This window comes from Panthera pardus, unplaced genomic scaffold (assembly GCF_024362965.1).
Source record: "Panthera pardus isolate Hobbes unplaced genomic scaffold, ASM2436296v1 HiC_scaffold_16, whole genome shotgun sequence".
NCBI lineage: Eukaryota > Metazoa > Chordata > Mammalia > Carnivora > Felidae > Panthera > Panthera pardus.
This window is the reverse complement of record NW_026526721.1, coordinates 93,068,887-93,092,286: the sequence shown is the minus strand read 5'-3', so window position 1 is coordinate 93,092,286 and position 23,400 is coordinate 93,068,887. Positions and strand designations below refer to the sequence as shown.

The 23,400-nt window shown below is 39.7% G+C and overlaps 1 protein-coding gene across 6 annotated transcripts in view; it reads left to right on the top strand.

The window, feature by feature from the left end:
• Positions 1-23,400, top strand: part of FNDC3B (fibronectin type III domain containing 3B) — a 358,808-nt gene that overhangs the window by 207,491 nt on the left and 127,917 nt on the right. For all 6 annotated transcript variants that reach the window (XM_053903638.1, XM_053903637.1, XM_019463183.2 and 3 more), the window contains 2 exons: positions 39-282; positions 4,267-4,557. In XM_053903638.1, the coding sequence (XP_053759613.1) occupies positions 39-282; positions 4,267-4,557 (535 nt within the window). The remainder of the gene's footprint in view (positions 1-38; positions 283-4,266; positions 4,558-23,400) is intronic.

The following is a 23,400-nucleotide window of genomic DNA, read 5'->3' as shown; positions in this document are numbered from 1 at the left end:
ATACACACGAAACTCTTTCTTTCTGCTGTTTTCTCTAGGTGATTGAAGACAATACTGGAGTCCGCCGGGTGGTGGTCACACCCCAGTCTCCTGAGTGTTACCCCCCAAGCTACCCCTCGGCCATGTCTCCAACCCATCACCTACCCCCCTACCTGACCCACCACCCCCATTTTATTCATAACTCACACACGGCTTACTACCCACCTGTTACCGGACCTGGAGATATGCCGCCTCAGTTTTTCCCTCAGCATCATATTCCCCCTACAATATACGGCGAGCAAGGTGAGTAGATTGCTGCTGGCATCGGGAGCTGTTGAAACTGGTTACAACACAGAAGTAGCTTAGGAGAACCAGAGAGCCAGCCCTTTGTTTATTCTGCAAGGAGCACAGTAGGAGAGGATCCACCTGCTGTAGAAAGCTCATGGGAAACTCCTAGCTCCCTTTGTCCCGAAGCATGTCTTGAAAAGATTACTTTGTGAGGGACAGCTCTTTATATTTTCCAAAATTCTGCCCCCATCCACCCACCCCACAAAAAGCAGGGAGTGGGGTAGCCACATCTTAGTTTAGTAAGAAATAAGTGATCTGTCGTATGTTCCTGTGTTCCGTTTACATATTTTTAAGTGACAGTGCCCTTAGGTGGGACTGCATTATTTCTAGAAGTAGAAATGGTCTAGAAGTAGAAGAGAAGTTAAGTGTTTTGTGCCCAATTTCCAACGATAGAAGACTCTGAGGTCTCAGTAATCTTTCTGATTCCTGGATGCTCTAGGTTGCAATCTTGGTAGAACTCAGAATCTCCTCCGTGTGGTCCTCCCGCAGCCTGTTTTTACGTGAAGAGTAACCATTTGCGTGGCCACACTTTCACTGGTTGTTAGCCAGATATTCACCTTGAAATGAGGGAGTCTCACACATTATGTCTTTGTAGTTTTGGCATTGGTGTTGGTTTAGTCTAAAGCCTTTTTCTATCAAAGTGGATACTAGGAAACCAGGTAAGTGAGGGTAAAAATCAGACTTAAATGTCTAAGACTTTGCAAAGTGATTTTCTTCTAGGAATTGAAGCTTTTTATTACTTCAAATATATTTTTACATTGGTTCAAATATGAGAATTGCTGTTATGCTATTGAGTTTGAGAGTAAGTTATCCCCTGACTTTCTCTCATCAATTATATATGTATATACCAATGAAAAAAAATTTATTAATAAAAAGCAGACTGTCCTCTAACTTAGGGATAGAATTGCATTTTGTTGTTGTTTTAGGTTTTTTTGTTTGTTTTAGTAGAAAGAAATTTAGTATAATTCGCAGGAATCAAGTGCTATCGTAAGTGGGGTGTGGAGAGGTGATAGCATCTGTAACTTTGTATCCTGCCCACGGACATCACACCCCAAAACATCAGACTAGTGAGGAGATGCCATGAAAACATTTGGATAAAATCCCCCCAAATTAAGTGAATTGTCATTTTAAAAAAACACAAAAAGTATTCCGTGCTTTGACACAATGTACATTAAGTATTTGAGCATTGTCAGAGTTTTCTGATTCGCTCTGAGCTTAACGACCAGGAGCCTTGGCGACTGACCGCTTGGTGAAGAGTTGTGTGCCCTGCCTTGTGTCAGCAGTGGGTTACTAGGAAGCCACATAGTTACTGTTTTGTAAATGATGTCCTCTGGAATTTTAGATAATAGTTTGATTTAAATGGTCATTAGAATTAAGAAAAAAAATTGTGTCTAGGCTTCAGGAAAAAAAAGAGGGGGTGGCGCCTAGGTGGCTCAGTTGGTTGAGCGTCTGACTCCTGCTTAGGTCATGATCTCCCGGTTCATGAGTTTGAGTCACTTGTCAGGCTGGCTCTGTGTTGACAGCTGGGATCCTGGAGCCTGCTTTGGGTTCTGTCTCTCTGTCTCTCTCTCTTTGTGCCCCTCCCCCTCTCATGTTTTCTCTTTCTCTCTCTCTCTCTCTCTCTCTCTCTCTCTCTCTCTCTCTCAAAATGAAATTAACTTAAAAAAAATTGTGTCTTCACCTCATAGGGTATTTTGGTTTAATTTCATTATGATAACCTATAACGATAACATACAAATGCAAATGCCTCATTGATTTCATATTAAAGAAAGCAAAAAACAAAATCCCTTTGCTTTATAGATATAAAGCCATTTATATATTCCCTTACCTTCCTTTTCAATGTGCATATCTAAAAGCAACTTAAACATTTAATTTCCTAAACCATAGGAGTAAAGTCTTCAGTGTGCTTTAAAAGATTGTTTTGTTAGTGTCCATGGTTAATATCTTAAATCTCAAGTGTGATGCATTGTGATAGTTAAAAAACATTTACCATCCTTTTTGTATAGTTGGGTATAATTTATTTGCGCATAGGGTTCTATTTGGTTTTTTTTTTTTTTTCACATTCTCTAGTGCAAATTAATTATCTTGCAAAGATTTGCTTTTTAAAGATCTTTCTTAAGCTATGGGAACAGAAAAAAAAATGAAGAGCGAAGCCTTGCCGTTGAACACTCGAAACATCGGTTGGGTGTTATGTAGGGTGACGGTACATTCCTGGTATGCTTAGGATAGTCCTGGTTTCACTCTCTTGTCCGGAGACATAATTAGGAATGCCAGGGGCGCCTGGGTGGCTCAGCCCCTTGGGTATCTGACTCTTGGTTTCAACTCAGGTCATGATCACACAGTTTGTGAGTTCAATCTCTGGGATTCTTTCTCCTTGTCTCTCTGTCCCTCCCCTGTGCATGCATGCGTACAGTCTCTTTTTCTCTCAGAATAAATAAAACTTAAAAAAAAAAAAAAAAGAAATGCTACCTTTCCACTCTCAGAAGTATTCAGTTTGGATGCTAATTTATTTGGTCATTCTGTGGCTATGGGGCCCTTTTCTATTGTAAACATTTAAGGAACCAATCTCTGTGGTATATATTGTCATTTTTATTGATGGCCTAAATTTAATTTTTAGTTGATTTAACATTTTTAACTTAAAATGTTTTCTCCTAAGATCATGAAATTATTTTGCAGACTCCCATTCTTTTTTTGAGCCACCTACAAAAATACACATAGTGAAGCCAGGTGACATTTTCTACTCCGTTTGTTTTTGCCTCTTGATTACTCCAGAATAGAAGTTTGAGACCACAGCTTACTATGTGTGGCACCAGGCTGCAGAGATGGCCTGTATTTACTATTTCTCCTTAAACGTTTCCCCTGATTCTTTGAGCTCTGAGTATTTTTAGTGGAAATTTTTCATCTCATCGTGTTAGTAAGTTTTAGTCAAATGTTGGCTCTTTTATTTTTTATGTATTTAAAAAAAATGGTTTTTTAAACGTTTATTATTTTTGAGAAAGAGACAGAGCATGAGCAGGGGAGGAGCAGAGAGAGAGGGAGACACAGAATCGGAAGCAGGCTCCAGGCTTCAAGCTGTCAGCACAGAGCCTGACTCGGGGGCTTAAACTCATAAAATGTGAGATCATGATCTGAGCTGAAAGTTGGACGCTTGACTGACTGAGCCACCCAGGTGCCCCAAATGTTGGCTCTTTTAGATGCCACAAATAACTCTTTAGATTCTGGTTGTTACACTCTTTCGAGTAGAAATGCTATTTTGTCTATAACGATGAGTATATTTTTAAGTGTCTTGATTCTAAGGACATGTTTATGGGGGTATTTTGGGTTTTTTTCTGACTTTTTTTTTTGGTATGCTACAACTAAAAACATTTTGACAGTGATTTTGACGAAACAGAATGAAATTTTTTATAAATTCAGCTAGATTATGAACTCTTTATGAACAGCAACCTTGTCTTCTTCAGCATTTTCCATAATTTCTGGAACATTCATTAACACATTGTATGGTTTTTAATGATTATTCCTTGGTTGGTCAGAAATGAGTGGGAATATTTTATTTTTATTTTACTTCATTCTTTTAAGTTTATGTATGCATTTTTGAGAGAGAGAAAGAGAGAGAAAGAGGGGAGGGGGAGGTGGGGAGAGGGAGAGAAGCCCAATCAAGCTGTGCACTGTCAATGCAGAGCACGACACAGGGCTCAAACTCAAGAACTAAGAGCTCATGACCTGAGCCGAAAGCAAGAGTCAGATATGTCTGAGCCACCCAAGTGCCCCAAATTGGGAATATTTTAAGCATGTATTTTATTTGTACATATATAATTTTAAAGGTATTTACTGTGGTAATATTTTAAACTTCATCATTCAGGACTCAGGTTATTTGACCTGTTAGAATTTATTATCGAAACTGTAGACTGAGCGTGCATTTGTCATAACCCTCCATTTCAGAAATTATACCACTCTATGGAATGTCAAGCTACATCACCCGGGAAGACCAGTACAGCAAGCCTCCACACAAAAAACTGAAAGACCGCCAGATTGACCGCCAGAACCGCCTCAACAGTCCGCCTTCTTCTATCTACAAAAGCAACTGCACAACTGTGTACAACGGCTACGGGAAGGGCCACAGCGCCGGGGGTGGTGGAGGCAGTGGAGGCGGCAGTGGTGGTGGGCCAGGAATCAAGAAGACAGAGCGGCGAGCAAGAAGCAGTCCAAAGTCGAACGATGCAGATTTGCAAGGTAACGTGCAAAGATGTTTGCCATAAAGCATAAAACCATGGACACCTGGACATCCTAAAAGAAACGTCTTTTACATAACAGTGTCATTTCACGGTGGTTGGTCTTCCTACTAGGAATGACTGGTTAGACCTTCTCTGATCAGCAGAATATTGGATCCTCTCTTTTATTACTACTTTACGGCAGAAATACGTGTTGGTCACAGGTGCCATGTGACGTTCTACGTACTCTCGGTAACAAGTATCTGAACTTGGTTCACTGCAAGGAGACAGGCGGGGAGGAGATCCATAGGAAAACAGTCTTTCTAAGAAGTTGAGGGCTGGTTTAAATCTGAACAGTATAATACTTTATAAAACCAGACGTTATTCCTTGGCTCTGTAGTGAAATTTATCATTGCGGAACAGTAATCTATTTCTTGGTTTCAGGCCTCAATTCTTGTTTAATGCCACCTTTGCATCCTGAATAAAGTACTCCTATCCCAAGAATGAGGTGGAAGAAATAAGGTTGCTACATAGGAGACATCTGCTCAAAAGGACATGTTTGTGTGTGTGTGTGTGTGTGTGTGTGTGTGTGTGTGGTTTTGTTTTTGTTTTTGTAGACTAGTCTTGTGGCTGTAGATCAGTTAATTTGGGGAGGAATGTATATGTGCTTTAAATGAAGTTTTTAGCCAAGATTTAGAAACAACTTATTTTGATGCCAAAGGAGTTAAAAACAAGGCTCTGTATACAGTCACGTAGAGAAAGCTGACTGAACTGAAACACAGTAAGGTGTTGTTTTGAAAAAGCCAGGTGAGTTAACAAATATAAATATGTGAAGGCATGAGCAGCTATAAAAGACAAGATCAGAAGTGATTATAGCACTCATTCAATATACTCCTTCCTTTTACCAGACCTTGTCTAGGTGTGTGTGAGAATGTGTTTGTGAATGAAAAAGACCGAAGTTGAGTATGTTTGATTGTGTACGGAAGACTGGACTCTTTTGGGGCCAAGGACACGTAGGTCGGACCAGACGTTGGCATCAGCGTTTCCCCCCATGTTATTTATGAGTGAATTATAGCATTAAAAAGAGGAATAGTAAGGTATAGTAAAAAGTGAATAATAATTTCTCTGAGTAAAGTGTTATTCTTCTAATTTTGTCTTTTATTCTTTTCTATATTTTCCAAGTTTCATGTAGTTATCATGTGTTATTCTTAGTCATTAAAGTGTAAGCAAGTATATAAAAGACACCCAAAGTTTAAGAGGCCTTTGAATAGCTTTTTAGGTATAGTCCTATTTCTGCCATATAAAGTAATTTTTAGTCAACTGATACTAAAATTTCTAAGTTTGAAATTAGATTACAATCAATGTTAGAATTTTTAACCAGGGGCATATAAGGGAATTCAAACAAAAAATTAGAAATAAGTTTTTCTAAGGAGAGTTTTAGTTTATAAAAAAGAGAAGAAGAATGTATAAGCAGTCTTCAGAGAGCGTAAGGAGGTTTGAACTTCCTTGATTACATGATTCATTCTCTAATAAGTTTTGCCCTGCCTTACACCAAAAGAGATTTAAGACAGGTGACATAGATATATATAACAGAGTCAGAATAAATTTGAGTAAAGATCTAAGGGGCAAAGAGATAAAGGAAGGAAAATAAGATGCGTCAGGGTTGAAGTTAGGAAATAAAACTAATGTAATTATGGATCAACTATGGCAAAAATAAGTATCTTCCTAATATGTGCAGTTATTTCATATCATTTGTCTAAAAGTGTAAGCTCCTCTATATTTTAACATACTCCTAGCTGGAAGAGAGGCTATGGATTTGCACTGAAATCTATATGGAAATGTTTGCTAATATAATATGCATGTGTTTACAAGCATTTTGGCCTTCTGTGTAATGAATGAGAATATAATTATTTTGAGCTCTTTGCTGTCATGTAGAAAACATTATTATTATTATAAATTTTATTGCGATGCTAACAGTGAGATCACTTTCGCTGTGGACTTCTGGGACGGTGTGTGTTGCGATGAAAAATTGGAAAAAAATTTTATCTCAGCTTTAGTCTGAACTTGGTCTATTTCTCCTTTTCCCATCACATTATTTACCTCCTCAAAACCACTCAGACTACAACTCTCCACATGGTGAGTCATGAAATAAAGAATCAGATGGGGTATTATGTGTTCTACTTCATTTCAGTAAGGATCTGAGGGGTTTATGTATTGGATTTAAAAACTAAGTATTCGTTTTCCCAAATGAATTGGGAACTTATGATGTCCCGACAAAAACATACACACAAGTATTTATACCCGCTGTATTCATAATTGCCAAAACTTAGAAGCAACCAAGATGTCCTCCAGTAAGTAAATGAACTGTGGCACATGCAGACAATGGAAACCCAACACTAAACAGAAATGAGCTGTTAAAGTATGAAAAGACATAAAACCACCTTAAATGAAACATGCCAATCTGATGACCATATTTCAAGGAGGTAAAAGATCTGGATTCCAAAAACCAAGACATTGATGAAAGGAATTGAAGAAGACACAAACAAATGGAAAGATATTCCCTGTTCATAGACTGGAAGGATTAATATTGTTAAAGTGTCCATAGTATCCAGAGCAATCTACAAGTTCAATGCAGTCCCTATCAAAATACCAATAACATTTTTCAAAGAACTGGAACCAATGATCCTAACATCTATATGGAACCGCAAAAGACCTCAAATGGCCAGAACAATCTTGAAAAGGAGCAAAACTGAAGATATCACAATCCCCTATTTCAAGATATACTACAGTGCTGTAGTAATCAAAAGAGTCTGGTACTGGCAGAAAAACAGATACATAGATCACTGCAACAGGATAGAGAATGCAGAAATAAACTCATGATTATATGGTCAATTAATCTACAACAAATAAGGCAAGAGTATACAATGAGGAAAAGACAGTCTGTTTTACAAATGGAGTTGGGAAAACTGGACAGGTATATGCAAAAGAATGAAGCTGGACCATTTTCTTACACCATACACAGAGATAAACTCAAAATGGTTTAAAGACCTAAATGTGAGTTCTGAAACCATTAACAATCTTAAGAGACGACATAGACGATAATCTGTTGGACTTGGACCTTAGCAGCGTATTTATGGACATGCCTCCTGAGGCAAGAGAAACCAAAACAAAAATAAACTATTGGAACTACACCACAATAAAAGGGTTTTGCAAACAAAATAATGAAAAGTCAATTTATTGAGTAGGAGAAGATATTTGCAAATGATACATCTGATAAAAGGTTAATATACAAAATATGTAAAGGATGTCTGCAACTCAACAAACAGAAAAACAATACAATGAAAAATAAGAGAGGATTGAAATGGACATTTTTCCAGAGAAGACATACAGATGGCCAATAGGCACTTGAAAAGATGATCACTATTACTAATCATCATGGAAATACAAATCAAAACCATCAATGTCACCTTGCAACAGTCAGAATGGCTAGTATCAAAAAGACATGAAATAGCAAGTGTTGATGAGGTTATGAAGAAAAAGAAGCCCTCATGCATGGTTTGTGGGAATGTAAATTGGTGCAACCACTGTGGAAACCAGTAGGGAAGTTCCTCAAAAAATTAAAAATATAACTACCATATGACCCAGTGATTTCACTACAGGTTACATACCCAGAGAAAAACACTAATTCAAAAAGATATATGTACCCCTATATTTATTGCAGCATTGTTTACATGAACCAAGATATAGAAGCAACCCATGTGTCCAATGACACATATATATCATGGTTATACACACACACACACACACACACACACACACGTGCTTAAATATTATTCAGCCATAAAAAATGAATGAGATCCTGCCATTTGCAACAACATGGAGAGATCTAAAGAGGGTATGATGCTGAGTGAAATAAGTCAGAGAAGGACAGATACCATATGATTTCACTTACATGTGGAATCTAAAAAGCAGGCAAAAAACAGACTCTTAAATAGAATAGAATGGTGGTTGCCAGAGGGGAGGTGGCTGGGGGATGGGCAAAATTGGTGAAGAGAATCAGGAGATGCAAACTTCCAGTTTTACATACTTTAAAAGAAAAACATCTCCAAGTGAATCAGATATTGTTTAAAAATAAAATACTAAGAATAAGCAGGGGAGCCTGGGTGGCTTAGTTGGTTGAGTGCCTGTCATGATCTCGCAGTCTGAGTTTGAGCCCCACATTGGGCTCTGTGCTGACCGCTCCGAGCCTGGAGCCTGCTTCAGGTTCTCTGTCTCCCTGTCTCTCTGCCCTTCCCCCACTCGTGTTCTGTCTCTTTCTCAAAGATAAACAAACATTAAAAAAAAATTTAAAGAATAAGCAGATGAAGCAGTGTGCAAACAAGAATAGAATTGAATAAAATATAGTAGACAGAATGAAATAAACTACCATTCTGGATCCAAAACCAAAAAATCAAACCCAAAACAGATCCCTAAACCTCATTTTCAGACCTACCAAAGCAGAATATCTCTGCCTGATCTGGATTCATTTTTGCTTGTTTGTTTGTTTTTTCGTCAATCCTCCACTGGGAATGATGTCAGCCAAGATGAAGAAATACTGTCCTAATATCAAGGATGGTTACAGTAGGTATGATTCGCTAAGTTGTACACAATAGGAGGTAGGGACTTTGTTTAATTTACCATTCTCACCTCCTGGAACTGTGTCTGGCACATAGTGGTTACACAGCAAATATTTGTGGAACGAATGCTGTATTCTTAATTGGTTTTCTAGAACAGGCCTTCTGTTTGAGCACATGGAGTTGTTGCACCATTTCTTCTTCCTAGGAAGAATCGCTGTGCTCCTCAGGGATATAGCCGTGCAGCCAACCCCTCCTTTCATTTACTCTTACCTTTGGGAAAATAGTGTAGGCAGGGCAAGGTCCCAATGATACCCTCAGAGAAATGTAGGCTTCCTGTTTTTTGGAACTACTGTAGAGTTCATGGTGTGTTGGCATAGAACGTTGGGACTTTGTTATCAGACGTACTTGGCTTAGAATCGATCCAGCTTTGTTGCTTGCTAACTACTTGCTTTCAGTATTCCCAGAATCTCTGTTATCCTCATCTGTAAAATAGGTATTTTAATTTTCTTTATTAAATACTAAAAGTAGCCTAGTTCAGTTCTTAACCCTTCAGTATAACGGTAGCCCTTGTTACTTGGATATTTGTGACTGTCTCCCGCCTGTGATCTGAGGATCACCTTGCATCCAGGACATCCCCTCCTACCCAATGGCCTTCCTCCTTCCCTTCAGGCCCTCTCCCTCAACTCCTTCCCCTGTAAGCCAGAAGTGTCTTCCTCCTGCTCAAACCATCTTACACTTTCAAAAGCTCAACCCTATACTCCTAGACATTTGTATACTTTGCTAAATGATCACGACAATAAGTCTAGTTACTGTCTGTCACCACGCAAAGTTACAAAAAAGTTTTCTTCTGATGAGAACTTGTCAGATTCACTTTCTTAGCAGCTTTCACATTTGCAATACAGTGTTCTTGACTGTAGTCAGCATGCTATACATTGTCTCCCTGCAACTTACTTGCCTAATAGCTGGAAGTTTGTACGTCTTGATCCCCGTCACCTATTTCACTGATCACCTAACCCCCTTCTTCTTTGGCAGCCACCAGTCTATTCTCTGTATCTATGGGTTTGGTTTTATTTGTTCATTAGTTTTGTTTTTGTTTTTGTTTTTTAGATTCCACATTTAAGTAAAATCATATACAGTAGGTGTCTTTCTTTGACATAATTTCAGTTAACATAGTACCTTCTAGGGACATTCATGTTGTTGCAAATGGCAAGATTTCATTCGTTTCTATGGCTGAGTAATATTCCAGTGTGTGTGTGTGTGTGTGTGTGTGTGTGTGTGTGTGCGCGCGCGCGCACTTGCAACTTAGGTTGCATCCATACCCTAGCTACTGTAAATAATGCTGCATTGAACACAGGACTGCATTTATATCTTTTCAAATCAGTGTTTTTGTTTTCTTTGGATAAATACCCCAAAGTGGAATTGCTGAATCATACGACACGGAAAAATTTGTCCTCATATTCAGAACATTGCCCAATTGATAGGCCTTGAGCCTGTTCTGTAGCCAAGACCCAGTTAAAGTTGTCCTCTTGTGTTTCATCACAGAGACTAAGGAACTTACTGATGTTCGTCACTGAGTGGGAAGGAAGTTTCATTCCTTCCCTTTTATTCTCAATAAGAACCAAAGCATATGACATTAAGGAAGTTACCCCGTGGTTACAGGTTTGAAACTGAAATCCTCCAAGTTTTAATCAGGGTTAGAGTCCTACTGTCCTGTATCCTCAGAAGGGAGGAAAAGGTTATTTGTTGGTGTTGTTTTGGGAAAGATTGTTTGAATCCAGAGTGGAAAATAAAAACTTTGGGGAGGACCCACTGTCTAATAATATGAAAAAGACCTAAGCAATCCCTTTAGTTATGGGGAGTCTGTGTGTGTGTGTGTGTGTGTGTGTGTGTGTGTGTGTGCATGCGTGTGTCTGTGTGTCTGCATGTCTGTGTCTGGGGTGGTTCAGGGAGAGGGAAAGAGAGTACATCAAACATGCTAAGTCACAGTCTCTACTCTGTGCGTAGAGGTATGTCATGCATGCAGTTGATACTGCTGACCTTTACCTCATCCCTAAGTCTACTGCAGGAGTGAGATTTCTTTCTCACTCATTACTTGAACATTTTAAAACCATATGGAATTGTAAGATATAGTAATACAGAATATGTTTTGGGCCATATGATACACAACAAGTCATTTCACCCTGCCTCAGATTTCCTTTAGTAAAATGAACAAGTGAATTAAGGTCGGTGATTTTCAAAATTTATCCATGAGTAGATCTTCCTTTTTCAAACAGTCTTGTGTAGATTCCCCAATTAAATACAAATCCTTATTCCCATACCTCTATCATATGTGTTCCTGTGCACGTGTGCACACGCACCCACACATATCCTGAAAGCAGATAGAGTTGGTGTTGCTATGGCTGGAGTGGGAGACCTGGGTACTTGTTAGCATCCACAAGGCTTTCCCCGAGGTTAATCCCTCACCTAGACCCTGGCTGCTTGGTCTCAGACCTGTGGCTTCACCACCATGGAGGAACTTGTGAGATACGTACCCTCATGGCCTGCCCTAGACCTAACCAACAGTCCGTGGAGGCGGGACCCAGCAATCTGTGTTTCCCTAGACTCTCCAGGTGGTGATTAGGCACAGTAACATTTGAGAGCCACCAGCCCTTTGAGTGCCAAGCAATTTTTAAGTGAGATTTTAAAATGGGGGGTAATCTGGGAGGCATTAGTTAAAATACTTGATTTAAGTTGAAGCCTATTCCTTTTGTAGTATACCTGTATACCTATAGACATATACCGGTGTTGGTAGAGTTCCATTTGTGTTGCTAACATACAGGTAGTAGCCGATGTGGAGACCTGTAGAACTTTCAGGGCTGTGTGGGAAAAAATCGGGACAAAATGGTAAGAATTCCAAATATAGAAGAAAATGAGGATACGGCATACTTTTGGCACTTGACCTTTGGCCTTTGAATTGTTGACAATCCAAAGCTTCAGTTATACTTTAGACGAAATTCCACCACATGGAGTCATAATTTTTTTGTTTTAACTCTAGAAGCTGGTGACAGAAGCATTATTCTTGTGCTTTTGTCCTTCAGACATCACAGATTGCCTTCTGACCCCAGCAGTGTTCCTCATTACTAGGTTTTTGTATTCTAATTCCTTCTCAGCTGGTCCTCCCTGACTTTTTTTTCTCTTTTTATATTTTGCTATCACTGCTCAGAAACCAGGATCTGACCTCAATATCTATTTACCCAAACTTAGACTGAAAGCTTATTCATTCTGCAGATAAGAATTACAGTAGTAAATTCGGGATGGTGTTTTCCTGTCTACCTCTGAGATTGTGAGTTTGGGAGTCCTTGGGGTTTATCCTCTTGCTGGATGGCATGGGCTCCAGGAGGGGGTGCCTGCATCCACCTGTGCACGGTGACAGTGGTCCTCTTTGTTTGGGAGGAGGAAGCCAATGTTAATAAGGTCTGGAATGTTGGGAGTCAAGGCAGATTTTTTTTCTTCTGGAATCTCTTTTGGTCTTGGCTCCCTATAAAAGATAACACGGGTGCTTTTCTGTTTAAGATATTTCGTGGGGCTTGCTCATTTCACAAGTGGCTGCTGTCTTCTTTCACTTGCAACCTTTTCTATCTCCTGAGCACATGTCCTCTCAGGCATGTTCAGACAAGGTGTTTTGGAAGACAGTTTGGTTGTGGAGGGGCAGGGCAGTAGGGTGTTTCTTTTCTCCTTCATTCAGTATGCACTTTCCTCACTGTACTTGAAAATGGACAGTTTCTAGATGGATTTCCATCACTGCTTCATCTCTCAAGTCTGTAGCTGCAGATAAATCCTGTGTGTTTTCACTTGTCTGCAGCTGTGGACAAATCCTAAGCATGGCAAAAATACCAAGAAAACATGAAAAAAATTAAAAGTGAGCTCAGGTCAGTGGAATTCACCCATCTTTCTGCCAAGTACAGTCTGAAAGTGAAAATAGTCCAAACAAGCCCGAATAACTTTTTTTTTTTTTTTTGAAGGATGATATGTGGACCCCTGGCTCAAAATGCAAGAGACATTCTTTCTAGCAGGAAACTGGGCAGTTAACACCCTGTTTTCCATTTTAAATGTGGGCTGCCAGATCCATTCTCTGGGTTTTCGAGGCCTCTGAGTGATGCTGGTTGAGGTCTGAGCAGACTTCCTACAACAACCGCCTACGTGTGGGGTGGGAAAAGGAGACAAGCCCGGGGATATAAGGCAAAGTTTTCAGAAGGAATGTGTTGCTTGTTGACATGTGCTTTCTGACCTGGGCATTATCTTCTGAAGGCCAGAGCTGGAGAAATCAAACAATGAATAACTCTTCCTTCTGTTAAGATTCCAGTATGCTGATTTTTTTTTTCCTTAAAGAGGTATTGACTTACCTGACTGGTGCAAAGGCACATGTGTGGCTCATCAAAGAGGAAATGAGGGTGGCCCAAATTGTGGCTCATGAGTAGAGTATGTAGGCGTCTTTATCAAGTCCTATCACTTTCTTTTTGCCTTTTGCCCTCTTCCGACCCCCCTGTATTGTTCTTGCAATCTGGAATGTTTTCAAGATGTTAATTACATGATTCTTTGAATAGACAGGATGAGATATTTTTGTCATGTCATGTTTAAGAAGTCTTTTATAAAGTATTTTTTAATGTTTATTTTTGAGAGAGACGCAGAGTGTGAGCGGGGGAGGGGCAGAGAGAGAGGGAGACACAGAATCCAAAGCAGGCTCCAGGCGCCGAGCTGTCAGCACAGAGCCCGATGTGGGGCTCAAACCCATGAACTGCGAGATCATGACCTGAGCTGAAATCTGACGCTTAATCTACTGAGCCACCCAGGCGCGCCCCCACTTTAAGAAGTCTTAACCCATTAAATCATACTTGAAGCTTCACATTTTTCACTTAATTATAAAAAGACAAATAACACATGAAAACATTCTTTGAGTTTTCTTTTGAAATGAGTGTTCACCAGGCAATCGAAGGCAGAATTTTGATTTGTTTGTACCATATGTAGTACTTAACTCCGTGAACCTGTATTATTTTCACTGTCTTTTTGCTTTCTTGGGAACAGGTCATAGAGGCAGTTTAGATGACCTCAGAATGCATGTTGGTAAAATACATGGCATTCCAAAGAACCCTTTAAATAGCAGATATAAGTGATGACATGCTTTTTTTCTGGTACATATGTAACCTTCAATTTTATCGAATTGAAGCTTTTATATGTGATTCTCTCATTTAGCGAAGTTGAATTCTGAATTTAACTGGGTCAGAGGTCATCATCACAAATGTGTCAGAAGCAGAATGTGTTAGAAGCAGAATAACTTACTAGTTGGGACCTTGCAGTTCTAGGTTTAGTCCCAGCTCTGCCACTTGTGAGGTGTGTGCCCTTGGGCAAGATAGTTCCTCTCTCAAAGCTTCAGCTTCTTCACTTATGTATAAAGTGGGGGTAATTAATAACACTTAATTCATAGGCTGTTACAAGCTCTCAATATAATTTCAGGAACTAAGTGCTTTGCAGGTGTTACAGAGCGTGGACGAAGAAAGACCACGACATTTGTCTGCTTATGAGAACTGCCTCCTGTGGGTCATGTTAGCAGAACCCCAGCCTGGGATCATGCCCCGCTGAGTGCCGAGGGCCAAGGCACCTTGCATTCTGGGTCAGTCTTGAGTAATGTTGAGTGCCAAGGACGTGATACACGAGAGGATTCTGCAGAGCATGCAGTCCCCCCCCCCCAAATTCTCACTGTTGCTACCCACAAACTACCTGAATTCTGAGCAAGAATGAACTTCATCCCTCTCCCCTCATCTTTTCTCTGCCTCCTCTCTGGACTGGATTCTCTTCTGAGATTTAGGGGAGAGCCTGACAGGCGAGCTTGCTTCTGTGTTTGAAACTGCCCAACATATTGGCTGCTTTACATTACTTTGCTAGTGCTGGGGGGAAAAGGGAGAGAGGTTAGCTGGAGGTGATTTGGGTGAACAACAACTTCTCTGTATTTATTTTGCCAGCACTGATATTACTTGCTGTAGGACAGTTAGTTACCCCAAGTGGAGAAGCTAACTAGGAAAACCCACTAAATTTCATAATCTTTCACAATTCTTCCTTACACCTCGTAAGTCCTAACCATCGCGTCCATGTCCCGTTGCTCATATCCTGTTGGTCATATATTGTCGGTTGATGCATTGTGGAAGGCACAGAGCTGTGAATATCAGGAGAAAACGGTCATGGGGCAGGGGAGTGGCATGACAGAGGCTGCCCATCACATGGTGTGTGGAGCCAGAAGCCATTTCTATTAATACTCCATCTGAAATAGTCTCACCATTTGTGATGGAATTTTGGCAACTTTTATAGGATCAGTGCATTATAATGTGACAATTGTAGTCAGTATCGCAAATGCGTTGTTAACTATATAGGTCATCTTTTCTGCCATGACCAGCCTTGGCTTTTAGCTTAAATTTAATTTGCCCAACCATACACTCCACGGTATCACTGACTGTATTACCCTGTTCCAATTTTTAGTGCTTAATAAGACCTTGAAATCCTATTAAGAATTGAGTGGAGAACGCAAGAAATAGGACCAGTCCAAGGGAAACAATGGTGAGACTAGCTAAGTGCTCATGATTTATGATTTACAAAATAAACAGTATAAATGTCTCTGTAGTTGATTATACAATTTCCTCTTTTTTTTCCTCTGGTGCTGAATTTGCATTTTGAAAAACTACCCCCCCCCCCCCCCGCACCAGCGCGCACACACACACACACACACACACACACACACACACACACACTCACACTGCCCCCAGCTCATAACTCCTTCTTTCCAGCTGCGTCAGAAAGATGGGGGCTTTCTGTGTAGGTGTTGTGCTCAGAAAAGGGCAGGAAAGTCCAGGTGATAGTGGTGGGATGATTTGTTCCAGGCACAACAGGGAATTGTGTTTGTTTAGGAAGACTGGAAAATAAGAAGGCGGGAGAGAAATGAGAAGGGCCTCAGAGGAATGGCACATGGAAATAAAAGGAAGTGGTAAAAGTAGGAAAACGAGTAGCATGAAAGGAACAAACAACAGTAGACAAGATTCAGTGGAATGTGGAATAAAATTAATGTGGAAAAAACAGATAAAATCCGAGAAAATTCATGGTTCCATTTGTGTCAGCTCCATGCCTCTCACTATGTGAACCTTTTCCAGTGGAGTGGGTGGAGGGGGCAAGCCTGTCTGCCATATTGTGGTCCTCGAGCCCTGTTATTGGTGGCTGTACTTTGAACAGATTTCCATGTGAATAAGTCTCTTACTCTTTTCCTATTTGGACTTTTCCTAACATTTCTGGCTTCCTCCTGTGCTGGATGAGTGCATCTACTGCCAGTGTACATTGATTTGATAAGCAAATTAGAAATAGAATGTTAGGTAGCGCTTTCAAAGGAGTCAGCGGTACACTATACTCAAGTTTCAGCTTTTTGAATAGTGATCTGTAGTTAAAGTGATATTTTAAGAGCTTCGATGTGCTTAAGAACTGGAAATTTAACCCCCCACCCCCGCCTTTTTTTTTTTTTTTTTAGCTTAAAAACTAACAAGGAAAGAGTTTATTTTTACCCTTGGTTAGTATGCCTTTGTGAAAAGTAGCCTGCCTTTTTTTTTTTAATCGCAGTTTTATTATTATTATTATTATTATTATTATTATTATTTTATTTTAGAGAGAGCAGGAAAGGGTCAGAGAGAGAGAGAGAGAGAGAGAGAGAGAGAGAGAGAATCCCAGGCAGGTTCCATGCTGAGTGCAGAGCCCAATGCGGGGCTCAATCTCACAAACCATGAGATCATGAGCTGAGCCGACGGCAAGAGTCAGATGCTCAACCAACTGAGCCACCCAGGTGCCCCAAAAAGTAGCTGCTTTAATTGAAGGTGCTGTGATTACTTTCATTCAGGTCTTGTTACAAACTGAGGAGACCTTAAAATGCAGTTGGTTTCTCTGAATAGAAAAGTTCTCTCTTACTTACCTTTATATATAATAAAATCAAGTTTTGTTTTCTAGACTTACTAGAACTACCCCATGAAAGCAACATGAGGAAGTAAGAGGGAAGAGCTAGGTCAGCTAGCAGTATTTTTTTTTTTTTAATTTTCATAAGTGCATTTCTTACTGCTAGCTTTAATTCACACAGTGAACTTACTGAGCTCTTTTTTCCTATTATTTGAAAAGACACAGATTATTATATGGAACAGGAAGATCCTTAAAACAAAGAGGGATGGAGAAATTGCCACACTCTGGTTCACTGAGTTCCTGAAAACTATTTAAGTATCTTGCCAAGCACATTTAAAAAAAATAATATTTAGTCTTTCACAAAGATTTATCTTTTGGTGGAATTTGCTCTAAGGAACTCCGTAAGATATCGGCATCTCTTGAAAACTGGTTAAAAATCATGTGTTACTTAAGTGGAAAATGTTTATTACTGCCTTAATTCTTCAGCTATCAGGGTTTTTTTTGAAACACACTGACACCATTAATATTATTTACTATTCACAGTATCATCCGTGAGAGGATGGCTCGAATTTGATTGCAGCCAGTTTTCAATTTGAAACTATATTTTCATTTTTTTGAAGGTTTCCCTGTCCGTGAAGTCTTAGTCTCCATTGATTTCTCTGGATTTAGTGGATTCAATGTCATCTAGAAGATAATGTGTGATGGCAAAACTGTCTCTACTGTTTGTTAAGTAACTGTTGTATTACTGTTTTACAGAAGAAAGGTTATATTTTAGGTAGCAAAGATTGTAGGGTCAGTAAGGTTTCCTACTGATTTGCCTGAATCTGCAGTGCATCAATGCCTGTTTTCTGCATCATTTCTTCCAAATCACCTCGAGGTCAGTTGGTTACCATTCTGTGTTCATGCTACCCATAGTTGGAATGGGAGATACTCAAGAAAATCTGTTGTACATTAGCCTCTGTACTTAAGCTTTCAGAACTTTAGTTTTCTGAACTTGATAATCTGTGGGATGTTTTATACCTGGAAATTAGGATTCTCACACATTCTACTTTTTCTCCTACTTTTTTTTAAGTTTGTTTATTTATTTATTTATTTATTTATTTATTTATTTATTGAGAGAGAGAGAGAGAGAGAGAGAGAGAGAGAGAGAGAGAGAGAGAGAGAATATCCCAAGCAGGCTCCACATTGTCAGCATGGAGCCCAGATCAGGACCTGAGCCAAAACCAAGAGTTGAGCGCTTAACCAACTGAACCATCCAGGTGCCCCCTTTTCTCCTTCTTTATACTTTATTCTGTGCAGTTTAAAATTCTGTGAATTCTTTCCCCTACTCTGTATACCTGCCTTCTGTGACCTGCTATATTTATCATCACTAATACTGTGAGTTCAGAATTTTTTATTTATTCATTTGTTCATTTACTGCTGGGGTATTTCATTTTGTTTTGCTTCAAAGGAAGTAGGAGAAGAATGTTTTTAGTACTAGATTTTTATCATAGTTCTCTCCCCATTTACTTTTGAAGAAGAAAAGTTCAAGACTTATTTTAAGACTAGGTTTCAACTTCATTGAGCTCATCCGAAGATAAAGGTAAAGGTAGAACCTATCAGTTCATGGCCCTTCTTTACAGGAGCATGATCCACATGGTTGATGATCTGTGTCCCCTCATTTTTCCTTATGTTTCCTTTCTGCTCATCCCTTGCGTCCATCTTGATCTTCAGTAATCTCCTCCCCAATGAGTAACCAGCCCGGATAAGAGGATAAGGGAACATGTGTCCAGATGGCTGCTGTTCATAGCTCCACTAAAGTTTTGAGACCCTGAAACATAAAGTGATGCTCTGGAATGATCTTTAGGGTTCATTCATAATACTGAATAGGTCCATAAGAAACTGGGTGGGCAGGGGGTTGGTCAAAAACAATTGAATAGTAGACATTTTATAATTTAACTCAATATTCCAGACCCCCAGTATAGTGGATAATCATAAGTATCTTACATTGTGTATCTCTGTTCTGTTTTTCACCTATTGCTATGCCTCTTTCATTGTTCTTATTTTCCCCTCTTTCAATGTCAAGAAAGAGTAAGAGGCTTAGAGAAAACGGTGAACACCGAGGAATGCAGATGATTTGTCCAATTAATAGGTTAGTTTTTGCAGTCAGCATATCACAAGTGATATTTTTGGGAAGCAGCGGATCAGCTACCTATTTAAGGCAGGATATATACTGGATTTTATAAAGATACCGAGGCATGAAATGGAATCAGGTTACAGTCTCCAAGGTGTTTACTTGAAAATGGTGGCCAGAGTCCTATTGATTAATGCTGGTGAATGAGAAACCAAAATGGAAAATAAACCATCCCTAGACAAGTGGTAATCATAGGTGATGATTATGTTAATTCTACTTTATTTAGTGGTGGTTTTGTTCCTGGAAAATTACTTTTATTTTTTTCCAAGAGGAATTTGAGGCATTTGAGAGTCACATGTTTTGCAGAAGCTCTTGTGTATAATTTTTCAGTTTTATCCAACTTCATAAGCCTTCGGGAAATGTTTTCAGGCCTAGATTTATGGACACTGTACATGGTATCTGCTACCAAAAGAACATTCTGCCATCAGGCCCATTGGAAAGCATCTTGTCTGTCTTTCTGTTACAGTGTTGTGAGCAGCTGTTCCTTCAGCATTTTGGAATCATTTTAATGCACAAGATGGAAAAAATGGAAAATCAAAAGAAAAAGATAGGCATAAATTTCTGTGACAAAGAAACTGCCAGGGGTAAATGTCAGTATTTTTCAATCTTTTTTATCCCTGTGCTAGATTTGGGATCTGTGCTAGATTTGGGATCCCTGTGCTAGATTTGACAAGTCAGTTGTCACCCCCAGAAATTCAGTAGCAAATTTCAGTTCTGTCCCAGGAGGAGAATGGACTCAAAATAAGTTTGGGATTAAACTCTAGCACAGTCCTGGCACATAGTATGAACGTAGCTCATTGAATTTGGCTTGAGTTTCTTTGTTCTGCCTTTCTTCGTATTGAATCATTGCTGTCCGCGGAGAAGCTTAGCCCCGTGGAGCCCACCTCTGATAGGCTGTGTCTTCGTTCCCTGGGGCTGACAAATTACCACACGGTCAGTGTTTATTTAAAACAACAGAAACTTAGTCTCTTACAGTTCTGGAGAGAATCTAGAGGGTACCATTTTGGAGGTCAGAAGTCTGAAACCAGTGTGCTGAGGGCTGAAATCAAGGTGTTGGCAAGTTGAGCTCCCAGGCTCTAGGGAGGAGTCTGGTCCTTAGCTGTTCCAGCCGGTGGCTGCCACGTTCCTCGGCCTGTGGCTACCTCGTTCCCATCTGCAAGCCCAGCATCTTCCAACCTCTCTCTGCCCCATCTTCGCATTGTCTTCTCCTCTCAGTATGCCAGATCTGCTGCTGCTGCCTCCTTACACAAATACGTATTAATTTAAGGCCTACTCAGGTAATCCAAGTCAATTTTCACATCTCCAGAGATTTGGCCACGTAAAGGCAACATTCACGGGTGCCAGGGATTGGGATGTGGACATCCCCTGGCGGCTCTCTTCAGCCTTACCGCAGACTACATTCAGTATCATCATGCTGGCAACCTGGCCAGAGCTAGCCCATCGGCCGGCATAGTGTTTAGATCTGATTGATGTATTCCCTCACCTTTCTCAGCATCCACCTCAGGCTTTTCGGTGACTTACAGTTAATATACACGGCCAACAGCCGCACCAAGTATCTGTTTCTAGGAACATAGACCCAGAACCATTTAGCAGAGCTCCCTCCTCTCTGTGGTAGTTTGCACTGGGGAAATCTCTGCACAGTACGTCAAGCTACTTGAGGCAAGTCCACGAAATTGTTCAGTTTAACTCTGAAAGTACAAGTGAGTTGGATGTGCGTGCGTATAAACATGTGAAATAGTGGATGGGTATTTTCAGGACATGTTTAATGGAAGTTGAATATCAGGATCTGTGTAATTACTTAAAAGATGAGTAGTTAATGGCATTTCCCAAGAAGTGAAAGAAACCTATCTAATTTGGAACATATATTTTTTTACAAAAAGGAAACCAAGGTAGTTTTCATCTAGCCTGAGATAAGACTCACAAAGCTTTTTTTAAATTTCTTTTTTAATGTTTAATTATTTTTGAGAGAGAGAAAGAGAGAGTGCAAGCAGGGGAGGGGCAGAGAGAGAGGGAAACACAGAATCTGAAGCAGACTCCCGGCTCCGAACTGTCAGCACAGAGCCCAATGCGGGGTTCACACTCACAAACCACGAGATCATGATCTAAGCTGAAGTCAGACGTTTAACTGACTGAGCCACCCAGGGGCCCCAAGACTCACAAAGCTTTTAATATAATTCCTAATGAATCTAACAATTCTGCGACGATAATGATTGATCATCGTAGAATTCTCCTAAAGAAATTCCATACCCATGGTGCTGATTCGATATTGACTGGATAGTTAATGTTATAGAGTGATTATCTATAATACACTCATGGAAAGTGTATCCTTTCCATGATGACTATTACTTACGTGAGGTCTGGTAATTGGTTTAACTTTGAAGAAGAGTTATATGGAGCCCAAGTTTTCATAAGGGTTATAAATTCTCATCCCTGTTGTGTCTCTTGCTATGTTTTAGATTGTTGCCTGATGTAATAAAACTTGTGTCTTGTAGATTTTCTTTTTCACCCTTTGGTGGGTGTTTTGCTGAAAATGGAAAGACACAGGTGATTTCAATTACATACAAGATAGTTTTTATTGTTTTTAATATATTTATTTTGAGAGAGAGTGTGTGTATGCACAAGTGGGGGAGGGGCAGAGAAACAGGGAGAGAGAGAATCCCAAGCAGGCTCCATGCTGTCAGCACAGAACCCAATACAGGGCCTTGAACCCACGAAACCGTGAGATCATGACCTGGGCCGAAACCAAGAGCTACACATTTAACTGACTGAGCCACCCAGGTGCCCCCACAAGATAGTATTTTAAATCAGTTAAGGTTCTTTTCTACTCCAGAAACTTGGTGGGAGATATCTGTCAAGGTTAAGTTTATACTGTATAACTGTTTATCTGTTTACTGTGCACTGTATATCTGTTTAAAGCAGATCATTGTTTGGATGAGCAAATTAGAACCCTGCATCTGCTGTAGGTTTTCAAAAATTACCTGGACAGTAATTGTAGAATTATAAGGAATCCTAAAACAAGAGGTTAAGACAAGAGGTGAGCCTGGGCTTACCCAGGCCCATGTTTTACGTGAAGCGGGACTCAAGCTCATCCAAAGCGGGGTTCGTGCTCACCCGATGTGAGGCTTGGGGCTTGAGCTCACTCGATGTGGGAATCAAACTCATATCATGACCTGAGGTGGAGTCAGATGCTTAACGACAGGTCTACCCAGGAGCCCAAAACAATGAAGTTTTGACTAGACATTGAAAACTCAGCTGGATTTTCCATCTTCAGCCAAGATGATACATGACAGAAGATAGCAGGTGTGAATGCCATGACAGTCTGCAAATAAGAAATCGAGAAATTGAAGATCAAGTGCCAGTCATGTAGATTACATCTTGCTCGTAGCCAGTTTGAAGCTATGTCTATGTGCTAGATTAGTTGTCTAATTAACTCTTATGGTATTAATAAAGGGGAAACAGAAGCTGAGGGAATCACATCACGTTACCTGCTTGGAATAGCTTCTCTGGTCTTTTAGTGAATTTAAAACATTAAGTCTGTCCAATTTAAACCATTTAACTCTACCCATAGTCATGAGCTTTTAGTTTTAGCTACTTACGTGTTTTTTCCATAAGAGTATCAATCACTTACAGCATATATTATGCGCTGCCATTTCCTTTTGGAACCAATTTAAATGAGAAAAATAAAGGACTTGGGTAAAAACTATTTAAGTATGTCTGGTAAGTTGTTTTACTATTTGAGAACAACTCTGGAGACCAAAATACATTTTCCACTTAGTAGGATTTGGCTTTTTTTTTTTTTTTTTTTTGTGAGCCATGACATTCATGGAAATATGTTGAAATCTTAAATGTAGAGAATGACTTATTTCTTTTGGTATTACTTGCTGTCTAAAATGATGTTACAATCTATACTACGATATGTCTGTGATCAGCAGCATCTAGGCTGCAATGAAACGTGCTTATCATGATCCATAACTTCTTCCTGTTCTGGATTCTTTTGATTGTAGAGTGAGTATACTACAAACCCTTGGATTTCTATGGAATGTTGAATGCATATTTTGGTCCCTTGAGTTGCAACTCTTTTAAAATACTAATACCATATACTAAACCTTAGGTCTAGAAA